Source organism: Tigriopus californicus, chromosome 11 (genome assembly GCF_007210705.1).
Source record: "Tigriopus californicus strain San Diego chromosome 11, Tcal_SD_v2.1, whole genome shotgun sequence".
Lineage (NCBI taxonomy): Eukaryota > Metazoa > Arthropoda > Copepoda > Harpacticoida > Harpacticidae > Tigriopus > Tigriopus californicus.
Window position 1 is genome coordinate 9,211,770 of NC_081450.1, and position 16,257 is coordinate 9,228,026.

Here is a 16,257-nt window from a genome sequence, read left to right on the forward strand (position 1 = left end):
TCATAGTACAATATAGTTTTTTTTTTTTTGAGAGGGTGATTTATATACTAACCGCTTATGACTACTTGGTTACAAATTATCCATTACATATCAAAGATGACATGATCAGGTTATTAACTTAGAACAATTTGCAAACCGACAACGAAAGTCCCGGAGTGAAGACAGGTAGGGTTTTCTTCTTAGCTTGAGTTTCAGGTACTTAATGTGTGGAGGCAATGACATTGTGCCTGGTTATGCCTTTCCCAGAAGGGCTCAAAAGAATGACAAAGGATCATGATTGACGATTTAGATCTTACCCTGGCCCCGGAGCAAAATGAAGTTTTGCCAAAACAAGGTCGAAGAGCCAATCGCATGGCCTTCGAGACGAAAGCTGAGGAAACCAGTAGTCCGTTTGAGATGGGGGGAAGCCCATTGAAGGGTCGTCCACTATCAGGAGAATTATTGCTAGATGAAGGCTTCAAAGTGTCCCGAGGAGGTGGAGCCAACCGGGGACGGCGGAACATCGGAGGGTGGGCCGAAGAACGGACTAAAACCGCCAAAAGTGTTCGTATTCAATCCGCCGCGCACCAAATCTCGGCAGCTCACAATGCTGGCGATTCCGATGAGGACGGAAATTTCCCGGATATCCCGGATTTGGATGACGTTCATGATGATGATATGACTCTACAGGTGACTATCAGGTTGCTCGATCAATGTTTTTGGACAAATTTTAAGTTTTTATCCTTCATTTTCTGCTATGCTTTAGGTGGCCGACGCTCCGTCATTGGCTGTTAACCGCGTGGCTACTTTCCGTGAATTGGATAACGATCTCTTGAAACACGTCGCTTTTGCTACAATGGATGATATCGATCTGAAGCTTCTGACCAAAGGATTGACACCCGAGCTAAAACTCAAGGAGCTCGATGAACCCTGGACGTGGGATATTCTTTTCGCGGAGGTCACAGGGGACCTTCAAAAGGAATGGTTTCCGGAGCAAGAAGAACAAGAAAAAGCGGCCGCCGCCAACGAACGCCCTTACACGGCCTTCAATAGATTCCCTGTATGAATGTCAAAAAAGTGTTTCAATACAGAGCTTCATTTCTCTCACGTTAACACTGAAGATAAATATCTGATCCAAAACCAACCTTGCACGCCTATTACAAATCAAAACAATATCGTTATTGTATGAAGCAAGGACTGACTTAATCCATAATTCCATTTATTCCACTTAGCAAACCATCGTGATTGATTGTAAGCATTAACTTTCAGAAGTAGCATTTTAGTGTTGCCGAAATGCAATTTAAATCTTTATCACAGAGCAAGGACGCCAGAGTGGCTCTTCTTTCAAACAGACACTGCGGACCTAGGTCTAACCGTTTCCTGATAATTTTAACAGGTAGCGCAAAGGTCACATTTTCTGTAAACTTGAATCACATCCAATAATAGTGGCGCACTGTTGGATTAGTATGAATCAGTGATGAATTAGGTAAAAACGTGTCAGAAACAAAGGTGACCTACTTGTGAATAAGGGCCCTTATTTGCAACGTCACACGGCCCAAAGAAAACGGGAAGAGGCACGGTAGATTGCTACATAAACTGCTCTTGCCTTGCCTTGAAGGCAATTTCTTTTCCGGACATTATGTGACCCGAGGCACTAATTGAAAATCATATTTTGATAGGATTAGTCAAAAACAACGCAAACGTATTATAATTCAATAAAAAAGGAATTGGTCCAATTGGCCCCTAATTTGGTAGAGGCTGAATGACAAAGCGCCGTCTGGAGTGCAGAACATAAAACATATTTCGTGCATGCAGCGTAAGGGGGCTATGCATTCCGTAATTACTCAAATGTTGAGTGCTACTTTTGAGCAAAATGGCCACAATTTCACCTTGATGGCATGTTTGATTTTAAGAGGCAACTTTTTTAAAGCTCTTCGAAAATTCTAGGACTTTTGCAACTATTGCTCCTAAGGCCACTTATTTGCAATGTCATCCAGCCTAAATTATACTGGAAGAGGCACAGTAAATTGCTAAATAAACTACTTGTAACATGTCAAGAACGTAATTTTTTTTCAGGGCATAATGTGACCCAGGTCACTAATTATTACTGATGTGGTCAAATTGACCTTCTTGTATTTGTTTGCTTATTTGATTAAAGTTTCGGGATATTTACTTGGTTGCCAATATTTAATCTATATAGGGCTTGTCAAGTGAATGCTTTCATGGCCAACTGACGCTATTCCTTGGAGTAAACTCAAAGACAACATACCCAGCCAAACTGCACTGTGCATGCATTGAATTTGGACATTTATTCCATTTTAACTGCTTTTCAAAGCAAATAGCATTGTGGTATTGAGCCAATTTGATAGCGCATTCATGGAACTACTTTAAACATGTTCATTTTGTTTGGTTTTGTAAAACAGCTCACTCACAATCACTTGATTATTGAAAATTCAATGAGCGGATTGTGCAACTTCAATGTGATGCTTGTCTTTTTTTTCTCCCTCCCCAAAATGCCCAAAATCAGGGTGCCAGACCATATTTTTCCTTGAATTTCCTTTACTTGACATGCCCTTTTCAAATAAGTTTAGTGTTGCTAAACAGCCAGGACTTCAAGAGGGAACTTCGTTTGCTAATGTTTTATTATTTTGGAGGAACTAAGTCATTGCAGCACGACTACTTGCATTTAAAAGTTGAGTTTAAGTCTCCATAACCTTATGAAAAGGCGAACAATAAAGGTTGATATATTATATAGGGGATGTCAAGTAAAGGAAATTCAAGGGAAAAGGTCCGCCACCCTGATTTTGGGCATTTTGGAGAGAGAGAACTAAGACAAACATCACAGTCAACTTGCACCATTTGCCCATTGAATTTTCAATAATCCAGTGATTTTGAGCAAGCTGTTTACAAAACCCTACTAAATGAGCATGTTTGGTGTTAATCAGTGAACGCACTATGAAATTGGCTCAATACCACGATGCTAATTGCCTAGACAAGCATATAAAATGGAAAAAATGTCAAAAAACAATGCATGCACAGTGCAGTTTGGCTGGGCATGTCATCTTTGATTTTACTCAATGGAATAACGTCAGTTGTCCAAAAACGTGTTTACTTGACTAGCCCCATATATGGGGACGTTTAGGCAAGCTCTGGCAGGTTCATTTGTTTGCTGGTACCAGTGTCAGTGATGCAAGTTTGGAGCTTCAAACACGTTTTTGAGAAGCTGACCCTTCTTTTGCATTGCTATATGAGGAAAGGTCAGCTTCGATAAAACCAGTTTGAAACGCCAATTTTGTATCACTGGCATTGGCAGGCAAGTTTGTTTGCTGGTACCAGCGCTTGCCTAAATGGTAGAATAGTCAATAATGATAAATTGGCCCAGTCAGCCCTTTATTTGGTAAAAACTGACTCACAAAGCGCCCTCTGAAGTGCAGATTGTAAACCATATTTCATGCAGTGTAAGAGGGTTATGAAATGACGTATCATGTCTCTTGATATCTGTGTTCATGGCACCTATCTTATCTCAAGTGGCAACTCTTCACATCAGTGGTATTATTGTGATGAGTTTTCTTTTCCTTCAAAATATAAAAAATCAATCGTCAAAATCATCTTGAAACAAGACTAGGGGTCTTGTAGAACATATTTCTTTGCAAAAAGCTCAGCCATGAAAATAATAAGAATTGAGAAAAAAATGGAGCAATTCAGATAACAGAAAAAATAGTAAGCATCACAAGATTCAATGACAAATATATTTGGAGGTTTAGTGATGTCCATTCTTTCCTTACCGCCGACAGCAAAAAAGCGACATGGGCCGGCATGGGCTGTTTGGGCTGGTTGCGGCTACTTGGACAAGTTTGGGCTGAAGCGAGTTTATTACATTTATTAGGAATACCATGGTCTCTATCACGGTTATCATGACTCAGAATCAAAACAGAGACAACAAGGCATACATCTCATTCAAAAAATATTAAATTGCGTCCTTGCAAGTCCAATCTTGGCATTTCAATTATCAAGTCATTAAATGAAAGGAACTGATTCTCCTCCTCTTGTACTGTCTGAATGGACAAAGCTTTGTTGATTTAACGAGATGATGGTACATGAAACACAGAAATTTGCCAAGTAAACATGTAAGAATATTTTGAATGGAATTTATGCCTTGGTGTCTCTGTATAGGGCTAGTCAAGTAAACGCGTTCATGGACAACTGACGTTATTCCATGGAGTACAATCAAAGACGACATACCCAGCCAATCGGCACTGTGCATGCGATGGATTTTGACATTTTTTCCATTTTACATGCTTGTCTAGGCAATTAGCATTGTGGTATTGAACCAATTTGATAGTGCGTTCACTGATTAACACCAAACATGCTCATTTAGTAGGGTTTTGTAAACAACTTGCTCAAAATCACTGGATTATTGAAAATTCAATGGGCAAATGGTGCAAGTTGACTGCGATGTTTGTCTTAGTTCTCTCTCCCCAAAATGCCCCAAATCAGGGTGCCGGCCCACATTTTTCCTTAAATTTCGTTCACTTGACATGCCCTGTTGATACTCAATCACAATAACCATGATGGAGAACCATGGTATTGCTAATAAATGTAATAAACTCGTTTTGGCTCAAGCTTGTCCGAACAGCCGCATCCCGGCCAAACGGCCCATTTCACTTTTTTTTACTGCCTTCGGCGAGGAAAGAATGGAAATCATGAAACCTCCAAATTCATCCCTAGTTCAATTTCATTTTCATTTCCCTGGAAAATACCCAATAAATTTGTTATGAAACGAATAAAGAAAATCGTAAAAATCAATTGCTCCTAAGAACTTAGACAACCATGCATTTTGCAACAACCAAATGAGTTAAATTTTGACCGTGGTTAGATCTGTGAGGCTAACCAAGTACAAGGAATTTCAGGGAATGTCATGTTCGACTGAACTCCAACCGGAGTTCAAAATGCCTCTTTAGAGTAAATCTGTACTGGCAATTCTTCGCCTATTCATCCAGGAAGGCTGATTTTTCTGCTCACCTCAAAGGCCAAAACATTGTAGCAATTTTGGTCCAAAGAAGCAATTGCAACTCAAGTTTTGCATTATGCGTGTGAGAGCGTCCTACTGTTTGGTACCATCTTTAACTTTGTGGGATGTACAGTAGACCTCATATGGCTTGTGGCTTGGGGAGCTATGGCTTTTTTACATTATCTACTTCAGACATTTAAGCCCCCAAAATATAAACAAGCAAGTATGATTTGAAAAGATTTATTGGCCAAAAGGTATGCCTTTGTAAAATAGTGCCTAAAGAGTGGAGTAATTTCTTATTTTTAAGAGCTACATATTGCATACTCATTTTCAAAATTATGGCGTTTATTTTTTTCCCCCAAACCCAAAAGCCTCCTTTGTGTCGCAACGACAAGAGCAATGGGAAATGTCAAGAAATAGAATTCAAAGACAAATTTGTCTGAAAGATTTGGTCTGAGACTTTGCTTCAATTACTCAAATCCACTCAAATCAATTCTTGATATAGGAAAACGGCAAAGAACATCTCTTTAAACCTGATCACTCACAACTTACAGCAATCATTTTCTAAAAGATCAATCATTAATTGAACCATTTTTGGCGAGCAATTTTTAGTTCAACTAATTAATGGTCAGATGCTGACCATTTTGGTCTGGACCAGCGAGCCTGGGCATGGTCGTTGCGGTAGTTCTCCTTAAACATGATCCCGGCCCTCATCGGGCCATCCTTCCTGGCCCAGAGCGCCGTCACTACTTGGAATTTGTGGCTTCTGACAACAAGGGCTATAGAAACAGGCCTCTCTCCTTGATCGGCCGACTCTTCGCCCCCACCTCCCGCCCTTCCAGATCACCCTCCCATAGACGTCTCCGACGTCAATGGGGAGTAACCGAAGGTGTAGGGCCGCTCACTGGCCAAGCGCTCGAGTCCAGCGGCCAGCTCGAGTGTATTTGATCGGGTCCGCCACACTCGGTCACCCGATGGTAAGGATACTCCTGGCCCAAAATACCGGGACGACTCGGGCTCTCGGTTGCGTACGACTAGGGATTGAGCAACGCCACTGAAAAAATAACCGGTCGCTAATGCTCAATGTCGCTCAATGCCAAAAAAAGCACTTGAATTTGTTAATAGTTTAGTTCAATGAATTCAAAAATACAATTGGACTCAATTGTAATGGCCCAGAGACCCTATCTGGGCTTTGATGAGCCAGAGTTTGGATTTCTCAATCGATTCCCCTGGCTAGCTCCCTGAAATTCTGAAATAGGGCGTAGACTGCCGGTTGCTGTGTGGTCAAGGTGGCTCTGAGCTACTGGGACCCTGCTGCTCCGCCCTGTCTCGATTTGCCCCTTCAAAGCGATGACGATCTGCCCCTCGGCAGCCCTACCCCCCAACCAGAATCAGCAGCTTGGCCAGATGAGCGGAGAGTGGTGGCTTGTCTGTGCCTGTACCTCCAGCCCGATGCCTTGGCCGGCTCAATCCTAATTGTCAGGAGCGCCATAGGAGCATCCAGCCCATCGACTACCTCTCCCTGCCCCCCCTGGGCTGAAGGAGCGGTGTGGGTGAAAGAGACCGTGTTGGGTCTGTAGGCCGTGGCTGGCGCTGGCTCGTCATCGGTCAATGCTCGGCCGGTTCAGCCTGTTTAGGCCCAAGAGAAGGGAGTAGTGAGTGGAGTGAGTGGAGGAGCGAGCCAGGATTCGAGTTGAGCTGCTACTGAGAGAGTCACACATAGCAGAACACATTTGCCCAGAAACAGGGAGAGTGAGGGAGAAAGTCGCGGTGGTTGTGCCATTAATACTAAGAAGGCCAGAGGCAGATCGTGGGTGGATCCGAGAGGCCAGACCATCCTCGGGGTCGTCACTAACATTCGTCTGTCGGGTTGGTCGTTGGGGTGGCGAGGCGAGGCTGTCGGGGGTTTGTCTCCCGTGGCGTGGTCGCCGTTTCCCAGGGCATTTCGTGGGAGCGCTAGATTCGCACTGATTCACGCCGAGATTCACAAGCGATTCACTCGCATTTACTCACTACTCACACTACTCACTCACTCCCGGACAGACCTACCAGCCCCAGGGTTGGCGCAAGAGTGACTGTGTGCCTCAACGACCTCCTCTTTGGTCCTCGAGTGGCGTGTCGCCGTCGAGACTGCGGCCGTCCTCGGATTCCCAGTGAGCTAGAGAAAGCGAGAGAGAGAGAGAGAGAAAGAAAGAAAGAGAGAGGCCGATTCCAAGACATTTACTTCTGGTCGTGTGTCTTCATAGGCCTGGACTGACTTCCCCTGTACCCTGCTCCGCCTCCTCGGCCTCCTAGAGCCTCCATATATCTATCCATCTATCTATCTACCAACCTACCTATCCGACTATCTATCTACATATCGGTCGATTGTGCTCGTCGATCGTTGAGTGGTGGCGTGTACGAGTGGAAGTCGAGGCAGAGGCAGCCACCTAGTGGAATACTTGGCTAGGCCCCCTTCCCCCGCCAGCCAGACAGTCTTCGCCGTCGGTGTGGATCCTATTTATCTGTCCCTCGCTCGTCCTCATCCATCCCTCCATCCCTCCCCAGTCAACCCCTCCAACCCTTCCGACGTGTCAAACAAGACGAAACAGACACCTAGACATAAGGAGGCCACAGAAATCAGAGCTCAATGGATCCACCTACTTAAGGTCGGACTCGAGATCAAATCTCCATCGTCCGCGTTGACGGCCTTGAGGCAGTGACATTCGAGGGGCTAACCTACGGCCCAGCGGGTTCCCCGTGCCTTGGACATCGTCACCTTTAAAAGTGAGCCTCTCGAATTGGGTTTGCCCTGGATGCCTACGCCTTCGAGGCCCAGTTTGGTACATGGACCACCCCACGATCAGGACTCGCTCCTCGTGGTGGGCGGTAAGCTATGCAGAGAAGTGAGGATCGGCGCAAAGAAGACGCCCGAATTCTAAGCGGCTTGGTCGCCAAGGCGGGTGATAACGCCGCCCCGAGTCACGCGGCCGCAGTGGCCGCCACACGTCGAGTCAGCCAGACGTCAAGTCGAACGCGTCAAAACATGGCGGGTCAATCGCGCACGAGTACGGGTGCTAGCTCGGTGCTCATGGTGGGCCCTAATTTCCGAGTGGGCAAGAAAATCGGATGTGGTAACTTCGGCGAGCTCCGCCTGGGCAAGAACTTGTACAATAATGAGCATGTGGCCATCAAACTGGAGCCCATGAAATCCAAGGCACCCCAACTTCACTTGGAGTATCGCTTTTACAAGCAGTTGGGCAGTCATGAGGGCATTCCCGACATTTATTACTTTGGCCCCTGTGGCAAGTATAACGCTCTGGTCATGGAGCTCCTCGGGCCGAGTTTAGAAGATCTCTTTGATATTTGTGGACGCAAGTTCTCGCTGAAGACTGTTTTGATGATTGCCATTCAGTTGCTCCACCAGTTGGAGTTTGTCCACACCAAGCATTTGATTTATCGTGACGTGAAACCCGAAAACTTCCTGATCGGAAGGACATCGATGAAAAAGGACAAAATCATACACGTGGTGGATTTTGGTTTGGCCAAAGAATACATCGACCCCGACACCAACAAACACATTCCTTACAGAGAACACAAGAGCCTCACGGGCACGGCCCGATACATGAGCATTAATACTCACTTGGGCAAGGAGCAATCCAGACGAGACGACTTAGAGGCATTGGGACATATGTTCATGTACTTCCTGCGAGGTGAGTCATCCATGCATAGGAGTAATAAGACATAATAAGACACATGAAATTATCTTTCTCGATGTCAATGTCCCCCGTAACTCACGTTGAGCACAAAAAAACCCTTTTGAAACCAAATCAACGGCGCCCACTAGTACTTGGCTAACGATTATTCTTATTTTTTCCCCTGGCTTGTAATATGAACTGTTGCTCCCAAAACCACCTCGGTCTTCTTTATTGCGTCAGAGTGCACATTTTAAACTCATGTCGTTCACCGGGACCAAGTTAATTCAGCCGTGTCTTTTCATACTTGTTAGGTTCCTTACCTTGGCAAGGGCTCAAAGCGGAAACCTTGAAAGAGCGTTATCAGAAAATCGGGGACACCAAACGGGCCACCCCCATTGAGAATCTGTGTGAGAACTATCCCGAGGAGATGGCCACATATTTACGTTACGTACGCCGGCTAGACTTCTTCGAGACCCCTGACTACGACTACTTGCGTAAGCTGTTCACGGACCTTTGCGAACGAAAGGGCTACGATCCCAATGATGGAGAGTTCGATTGGACTGGCCGCAACATGTCGACGCCCGTGAACTCGGTGTCGGCCGGAGGCAACGCAGCCGGCGGCCAGGATGTGATTTCACCCGGGAATCGAGATCGTCATCGGACCGGCAAAGATGGGGGCAAGAGCGGTAATGCCAACGCTTGGTCCGAGTCGAAACCCAGTGGCATCGATGGGCTGGGACCTCGTTTGACGAACGAGAGCCGCCACCCGTCGGTCCAGGTGGTTCGGGGCTCCACCAACATTGACCTCTCCCGTGCGGGCATTGACGACGACGGGAACACGGCGGATCGCTCGAATGCGCCCATTAACAATGATGTAGATATCGCCGAGGAGACGAAATGCTGTTGCTTTTTCAAGCGGAAAATCAAGAAGAAGAAGTCGTCCGCCGCGGGAGGGATTCGTAACAAGTGATACACCACGACTACTACTACTACTATACTATTACTACTACAACTTCTACAAAAGAAAACAAAAAAAACATCAACTGCTGAGATTCCTGCCTAGCCATGAATGAGGAACATCAATACCTACAGCCACCAACACCACGATTTATACCCCAATTGTGCGGGTGGACTTCTGTTTCAGGGAGGGGATACTTTTTGGCCTCCTCCTTGCCCATGTAGCTCATCGTTTCCTCCTCCTCTCGTCCTTTTAGTATGATCATCTCTATTTCTTCAACTCCCGTCAGCTCCCATTAGATCTGGACGTTGTCCGCCCCAAGCCACCACGGCCGTCAATATACCTGTCTTGTAATGAACTTGGAACCACTACCAACACACTTGAAATACTTGTCGTCGATGCTTCATTTCTGTCAGCCAAGTTAACCGACCGCTTCTCGTTCCTGGCGACCCGCACAGCCCCTTCTCCACGATCAACGGCCGGCCTTCCCCCGGATTTCGAACGATCGGAGTGATATTTGTAAAAGGGGCTTTTTGAAACGACGTCGAAGAAATCATTTAGTATCATTACTCACAAATGCTACAAACAACACACGCCTCAACAATATCCCCATTCCCCTCCCTTATCCTAATGGGTTGAAGACGATGGTAGCGAAGAAAACAGAAAGTCACTGAATGCCATAAAAATACGAACATTTTTTATTTGCTAGAAGCGCAAATATACCATTAATTTATCAATTCCTACCGCGTTTTCTTTCTCATCCGACCTTAACCCAAAGCTGATCAAAACTCAAAAGTCGTTCCGTTCTTTGAAGAAGGTATATTTAAACAAATTCAGACATCACTCAAAGACGACATAATGACGGCGAGCCGATTATTCGGCGTCATCCTCGTCCTTAATGACCCGGGTGTAAATGGTCTGAGCGGAGTGTTGAACCACCTGTCGGATAAGTCCCTTCTGCACGAGCTCGGTCAGGGCCTTGCGGGCCAACGAGCCACGGACCTTCATGCGCTCGCTCACGATGGAGGGTGTGATCAGTTTGTAGGTGGGCACCTCCTTCAACATCTTGTCGTATGTGCCCTGGTCGAACAACACCAAGTTATTGAGCTTATCGCGCGTCTTGCCCTTGGACCACTTCTTCTTCTTGGCCTTACCACCACCCCCGCCTTCTTTCTTCTTGGGGGCCTTGGCCGGAGCCTTGGACGTGCTCTTGGCGTCCTTCTTCGCACCCTGCAGACAAACAATGCAGATGAAAATCCCAGAATATCTGGCTCATCCCCGTCCCCTGGGACCGGGTTCGGGATAAAAGGGAAAGCAGAACAGGGATACCAGGCCAGGCATTGTTCCGTGGAGGATCAATGTCACCGGCTTCGGATCAAGGGGCAAAATTAATCCCCGAGAGTTAGAGAACACTTACCATCCTGGACGAGACTCGAAAGGAAAAGAACGGAAGAGGAAAATCAGCTGAAGTTGACGAAGCCTATCAACAACTGTGGCGGAGTGACGAGGGAGGATATGGAATGAAGAACCAGAGCGGCTTTTAATTGGCGAATGATTGGTCATAGATTGTCAAATATACTCGAAAGATGAGAAGTTGATCATTATGAGTCATTATTGAGGTCTGATCTTGATAATGATGAAAGAAAATTACAATGAGAATTATGAGATTTGACAAATTGGGCATGGGTCGGTCACCTCTTGGCTGGCCAAACACGGATGCCTTCATAAACAAACGACCTTAGCGTTGCTGAAAAGGCATTCCTTTCGCCCAAGAGTTGACCTTGTAGGGAGAATGGACCCTAGGCTAGAGAATGATATTTAAACCCCTGTGTTATGTTGTCGCGGGAGTTTTACATCTGACGTTTAAACACTTCCACTTGCACCTTCAACCAATATGTGCCTCCAACCTTTACCACTCCATACAATCACCCATGTCTCCCTTCCCACAACCCACTGATCTTTCCGAGTTCCAAATCTTGTTCTTCGAATTTCATACCAACAGCATCATCAAATCAAATGAATCCCAACCTTCAATCAACCAACCAATTTTATTTACCGTTCTAATATTGCAGATCATCTAAACAAATTAACTTTCTAGCTCCCTTCTCATTCGAAGTATTTAAGACCAGGCTCCATTAGTTTCAGTACCAAAATCCAACGAGTGTCCGCCATCGATCGGTAGAATACTATGCATGAACAATGTGACTGAACCAGGCATTTTTTGGTCTGAATACTAGGCAACCCTGGTTATGGTACTGTCGGTGGTTAGTTCGTTGATTGATTTCACCACTACAAGAATTGTTCGTAAATCTTGTCCCTAGTTCCCGACCCCGTTCCGTCCGGTACTTGAAACCAAATATCCCAATCATTGTCGGTATGTCCACCCCGGACAACGCAGGGCCCACGGGCTCCGCCGGAGCGGCCACAGGTGACGGCGCCAAAGGCACGCCGGCGGGTAAAAAGTCGGACAAGGATGTGGACCTGGTGAACGCTTGCCGAGGCGTGTGGTTAGTCAATGTGCCCAAATATATCGCGGATCGTTGGGAAAACTGCCCGGAAAATAGTAATGTAGGCAAGCTCAAGATCGCTCGTCGCACCAATGCCACACCCGTGGTGTCCTTCTCGCTCGACGACTCGGTTATTGCGGCCACGCCAGTGGGCGTGGCCAAAGGCGGCCCTTCGAGTATGAGTAAGGGCTCCCAAAAGGAGATTCCCAAGGAGCACAAGTTCGTGGTGAACACGCTGAATTCGCAGACTTTGGCCGTGTTGTCCCATAGTTCGGCGGCTGGCTCGGAGGCCTTAACCGGACCGGGGGGCACGCCCATCGGGCCTGTGCTGGACAAGCTAGCCGTGGAAGGGAAAGTGGTGCAACGCGCGGAATGTCGACCCATCAACAATCACATCTACATGAGTCTGAAGAAAGAGGCCTACCTGAAGGCCATTGAACCCACGCGACAGACCAAGCACTTGGATAAGGCTGTGATGGCCTACAAGCCCAAGGCCAATCATGCTGTCAACATTGCCAACGATTTGAAGAAGAAGTCCGAAGGCAAGAAGTCCCGCGATGATAAGGAGAAGGTCATGGAAACGTTGTTTGCGCTCTTTGAGAAGCATCAGTATTACAACATCAAGGACCTGGTCAAGGAAACGCGTCAACCCGTCACCTATTTGAAGGAAATTCTGAAGGAGGTCTGCAACTACAACCTCAAGAACCCGCATAAAAACATGTGGGAGTTGAAGCCCGAATATCGACATTACAAGGGCGCCGACGAAGATGCGGATGACCCCAAACCCGAGAATTCAGACTCGTCGGATGACGATGATTAAGCCCAGCCAGGTTCATTTACCCCACTATCAATGTCAATCCGGTTCAAATCCTATAATATACTACTGAACCCGATTTGATTGCTGAACCCGCGCTATGTATTCATACTGTTAACACGTTCTCTCGCAGATGTCCTGGCTTAGTGGGGTCGTGTATTTAGGTGTTGGATCCCGGGTCCCTTGTCCTGTCGTCTTCAACCGTGGAATCGCCACTTCTTCCGCCCTCAATCAATACTACAAGAAACGGTCCGATGAATCCCGCGGGGATCGACTTCACTTCCGACGAGTTGTGTTGTTCAACAAACGGGTGCATCGACATCAAAAGAAAGATGTATTCAGGCCCTTCGAAAAACCCAGCGATGACTTTCCCTCCGTTCCCGTTCACAAATACGGCACGAGAGGGACGGGCATTCGTCACAGTTACGGGTGGACTTCGGTGCCCGAGAAAGTACCCCAATTGATTGTACCAGACTTGAGTGAATGCGACCTCAAACCCTACGTGTCCTACCGAACCAAGGAGATCTATCAAGACGAGCTCAGTGCTAAAGATTTGTTCAACGCCGTTTACGGGAAGAAGATTCTGAAGGATTACAAGGAGGGCAAATTGGATGAGCATGGCAATTCCTTGGAACCGAGCGAAGAAGAGCAACTCACCCCTGAGGAGGCTCGAACCCGGGCACGACGAACCGGTTCCGACATCTTTTTAGGAGGCACACCCCGATCAAAGAAGTGGAACATTCGGTGGGAGTATTAATCTCTAAAAAGTCTCATTGAAGTCATTTCTGAAACCCACACTTTTGAGAGTTGAAAAGGAAAATATATTTCGTGGGCACATCTGCAGGATCGAAAACTCAATAATAGATTAGTAGTTGCTTCACAATCATACGTTATCACCGAAAGGCTCCCAATCATCGCTTGGGATGGGTAAGTTCATTAAGAGAACGACGTGTACTTCCCTTTGGAAGGGGTTTTCCGAGACATCTCCGGCGTATTGCCCTCTGACTCGAGCCCATCTTCGTCATCCTCGTCTGCTCCGGTTAACGAATCCGAATTCAACAATAAGTTGTCCTTGGAAGGCGCGCCTGTCGCACCCAGAAAAGGCCGATTGCCCTTGCGCCGTGAAAACATCCCGGCTAATTGGGTGAACTTGCGTTTGGAAGATTTGCCCATGTTGCGCAGTTTCTCTCGAAACAAAGCCTCGTCCATGGAAGATTTGGCCGAGGAGGCCGGAGGCGAGCGTATCGGACCCGAACCACTGCCAACCGTGGGGGACCAGTTGGCCTCCTGGTCGAGGCAGGACATGAAATCGTTGTCACCGCGTAATTCGGCCATGAACTCTTCATTCTGCATCATGAGCGCGAGTCGCTCGTCTTTCAAATATTGGGCCAATGCACTGGCCTCTTGACTAGTGGGTGAACCCGGACCCGTTCGAGCCGCTTCACGTTGTTTGAGATTCGCTTCGTATTGATCTTGGAGCATTTGACGGGTAGGTACCAATGAACCCCCCACCGGCGCACCCGTTGCCGCAGAAGAGGACGACTCGTCGCACAAGGGCGGACGCTCAGCCTCCACCCGCTTTGGATGCGAGTAGGCCCGACCCGGCGGACCGGGCAAACTGGTAGCGCCCGGGGGCAATTGTGACTGATCCGATTCTCCGGTATACACGCCCAGCGAGTGGGGTGTGTCTGACAATAAATCCCAGCCGGGATGAGAAGAAGATCTGGTGCCCGGACCAGATGGGAGAGTCGGGCCGAGATTCAACGACGAAGTAGTGGCCTCTTCCAAACGAATCAGGTCTGCAGCTTCCTCTTGCGTGGCTTGCTGATACGTGGGGGGATGAGCGCTGGGCGGGTAATCGGGTGGATGATCCACCCCAGCCAAAGGCGGACCCGTATCCGGCGTGACACCCAGCTCGTTGTCCGCCGACATGGCCAATAAATGGTCAATGGTAGCGTCCACCGCACCATTGTTCGACCTCAAAACGGTTTCAATCACGTCGGCGTCCATGGAAGGGAACATGGTCTTGAAATCTGACATGGCCTGCGTGAACTCAAGTTGCGTCGACGAGGGTGGGTTGCCGGTGGCGGCCGCCGCTCCCGCTCCCACTGCCCCATCCATTTTATCCTCCTCCACTGGCCTGGGGTGGCGGGTGGGTCACTAAACAGCCGAGCCCGGTCAGACCAGGCCGGTCATAATTAACTGCGGGTGCCGCAGCGGGAGGAAGCGCGTTGGGATCGACGGTTCAAGCGCTCAATTCTCGATCGGAATGTTCATGTTGAAGCGGGTGGCCTGCTCAGATCTGAGCCATCGACCTCCACAGTGTATGTGGGAAACGAGTCTGTCAGGCAGGCAGCCAAACAGCCAGCCAGAACATCTATGACTGCGGGCTAGCTGGCGGCCTGCCCTTTGGCCTCTCGCTCGTTAGCCTCGCTGGGCCAGCTAGCCTCGGGACTGGCCTCGATTCTTCAAATCGGGATGGAGTGGCCCCAGTCAGCGTAATGAACACGGGGATGCTCCGACCGACCCACTAGGTCTACGCCGCTCAATGTTGGGCCTTGGGCCCGGCCCACCAAGGCCTGGATCGTGTGGCTTTCCGGCCCAAACAGCCTTTTTGATGTCAAAAAAGGAGAAGACTAGTCGGAGAATGGGGTAACAAGGCTAAGGAGGGCCAGCTGACTGGGTAGTCAGACTAGAGACTCTAAGTCAGACCAGTCAGACGAATCAAACCCGAAAGACAGACCGAAAGAAAGGTTGATGGCCAGTTCCGGAAAATTTACTCAGAGTTGAAAGTAGTTCACTCAATTCACCGCTAGGGTGGATGGCGGGCTCAATGCACACACACACACACACACACACACACACACATGTTCACCCCAGCCCTGATACCGTATTTTACTGCCAAGAACATGGGTTACTTGGGGCTGGATTTTTTACCGCCTTTGAGACTCATGGCCCGTGGGATAGAGCCATTTTTTCATGACACCGCCTGGGGGGCACATTGGGGTTAGGTGGGCAAATGACTTGGACCCCTGCCGGAAAAGAAGATCGGCGACTCAGCTGGAATATTTTAAAGCCGGATGTAACCTTTCATAACATCAGTGTGGGAAGCTAATGAATGTTAAATCTTGATTAGGTGACGATACTCATTGAGTGGATATTGCATTGTCAATGAAGATTTCCCTTGTTCTTTCAAGCTGTTGAAAGGTCATAAACCAGCAACCCTGTTATTGAAGCTAAGGACTCAATTATAGTCAGCTTATTTCATTTGATATGAACTTATATTTGCGATATGGCAATTTCAAACCATT

General features: G+C 47.6%; 6 protein-coding genes across 6 annotated transcripts; 4 read left to right on the forward strand and 2 right to left on the reverse strand.

The window, feature by feature from the left end:
* Positions 1-273: 273 nt before the first annotated feature.
* On the forward strand, positions 274-1,086 carry LOC131890267 (intraflagellar transport protein 43 homolog A-like). Its single transcript, XM_059239580.1, has 2 exons — positions 274-669; positions 746-1,086. The coding sequence occupies exons 1-2, from the start codon at positions 274-276 to the stop codon at positions 1,043-1,045; spliced, it is 696 nt and encodes a 231-aa protein (XP_059095563.1). The 3' UTR covers positions 1,046-1,086.
* Positions 1,087-6,592: 5,506 nt separating this feature from the next.
* LOC131890254 (casein kinase I-like) lies at positions 6,593-10,362 on the forward strand. The gene is made up of 2 exons (XM_059239563.1): positions 6,593-8,682; positions 8,979-10,362. Exons 1-2 carry the CDS (start codon positions 7,866-7,868, stop codon positions 9,635-9,637), a joined length of 1,476 nt encoding a protein of 491 aa, XP_059095546.1. The 5' UTR covers positions 6,593-7,865; the 3' UTR covers positions 9,638-10,362.
* Positions 10,363-10,429: 67 nt separating this feature from the next.
* LOC131890271 (small ribosomal subunit protein eS25-like) lies at positions 10,430-11,190 on the reverse strand. The gene is made up of 2 exons (XM_059239583.1): positions 11,043-11,190; positions 10,430-10,855 (listed from the first exon to the last, which is right to left on the reverse strand). Exons 1-2 carry the CDS (start codon positions 11,043-11,045, stop codon positions 10,499-10,501), a joined length of 360 nt encoding a protein of 119 aa, XP_059095566.1. The 5' UTR covers positions 11,046-11,190; the 3' UTR covers positions 10,430-10,498.
* Positions 11,191-11,862: 672 nt separating this feature from the next.
* Positions 11,863-13,080, forward strand: LOC131890262 (general transcription factor IIF subunit 2-like). The gene has a single exon (XM_059239573.1). The coding sequence runs from the start codon at positions 12,002-12,004 to the stop codon at positions 12,950-12,952; it is 951 nt and encodes a 316-aa protein (XP_059095556.1). The 5' UTR covers positions 11,863-12,001; the 3' UTR covers positions 12,953-13,080.
* LOC131890270 (large ribosomal subunit protein mL41-like) lies at positions 13,080-13,783 on the forward strand. The gene has a single exon (XM_059239582.1). It carries the CDS (start codon positions 13,080-13,082, stop codon positions 13,701-13,703), a length of 624 nt encoding a protein of 207 aa, XP_059095565.1. The 3' UTR covers positions 13,704-13,783.
* On the reverse strand, positions 13,745-15,662 carry LOC131890258 (CUE domain-containing protein 1-like). The gene has a single exon (XM_059239568.1). The coding sequence runs from the start codon at positions 15,065-15,067 to the stop codon at positions 13,883-13,885; it is 1,185 nt and encodes a 394-aa protein (XP_059095551.1). The 5' UTR covers positions 15,068-15,662; the 3' UTR covers positions 13,745-13,882.
* Positions 15,663-16,257: the final 595 nt, after the last annotated feature.

Bases quoted from the DNA above. Each gene is read 5' to 3' on its own strand.
- LOC131890267 (XM_059239580.1), top strand. From the start codon at position 274: ATGATTGACGATTTAGATCTTACCCTGGCCCCGGAGCAAAATGAAGTT. The intron at 670-745 runs GTGACTATCAGG...GCTATGCTTTAG, and splicing joins ATGATGATATGACTCTACAG to GTGGCCGACGCTCCGTCATT.
- LOC131890254 (XM_059239563.1), top strand. From the start codon at position 7,866: ATGCAGAGAAGTGAGGATCGGCGCAAAGAAGACGCCCGAATTCTAAGC. The intron at 8,683-8,978 runs GTGAGTCATCCA...CATACTTGTTAG, and splicing joins GTTCATGTACTTCCTGCGAG to GTTCCTTACCTTGGCAAGGG.
- LOC131890262 (XM_059239573.1), top strand. From the start codon at position 12,002: ATGTCCACCCCGGACAACGCAGGGCCCACGGGCTCCGCCGGAGCGGCC.
- LOC131890270 (XM_059239582.1), top strand. From the start codon at position 13,080: ATGTCCTGGCTTAGTGGGGTCGTGTATTTAGGTGTTGGATCCCGGGTC.
- LOC131890258 (XM_059239568.1), bottom strand. From the start codon at position 15,067: ATGGATGGGGCAGTGGGAGCGGGAGCGGCGGCCGCCACCGGCAACCCA.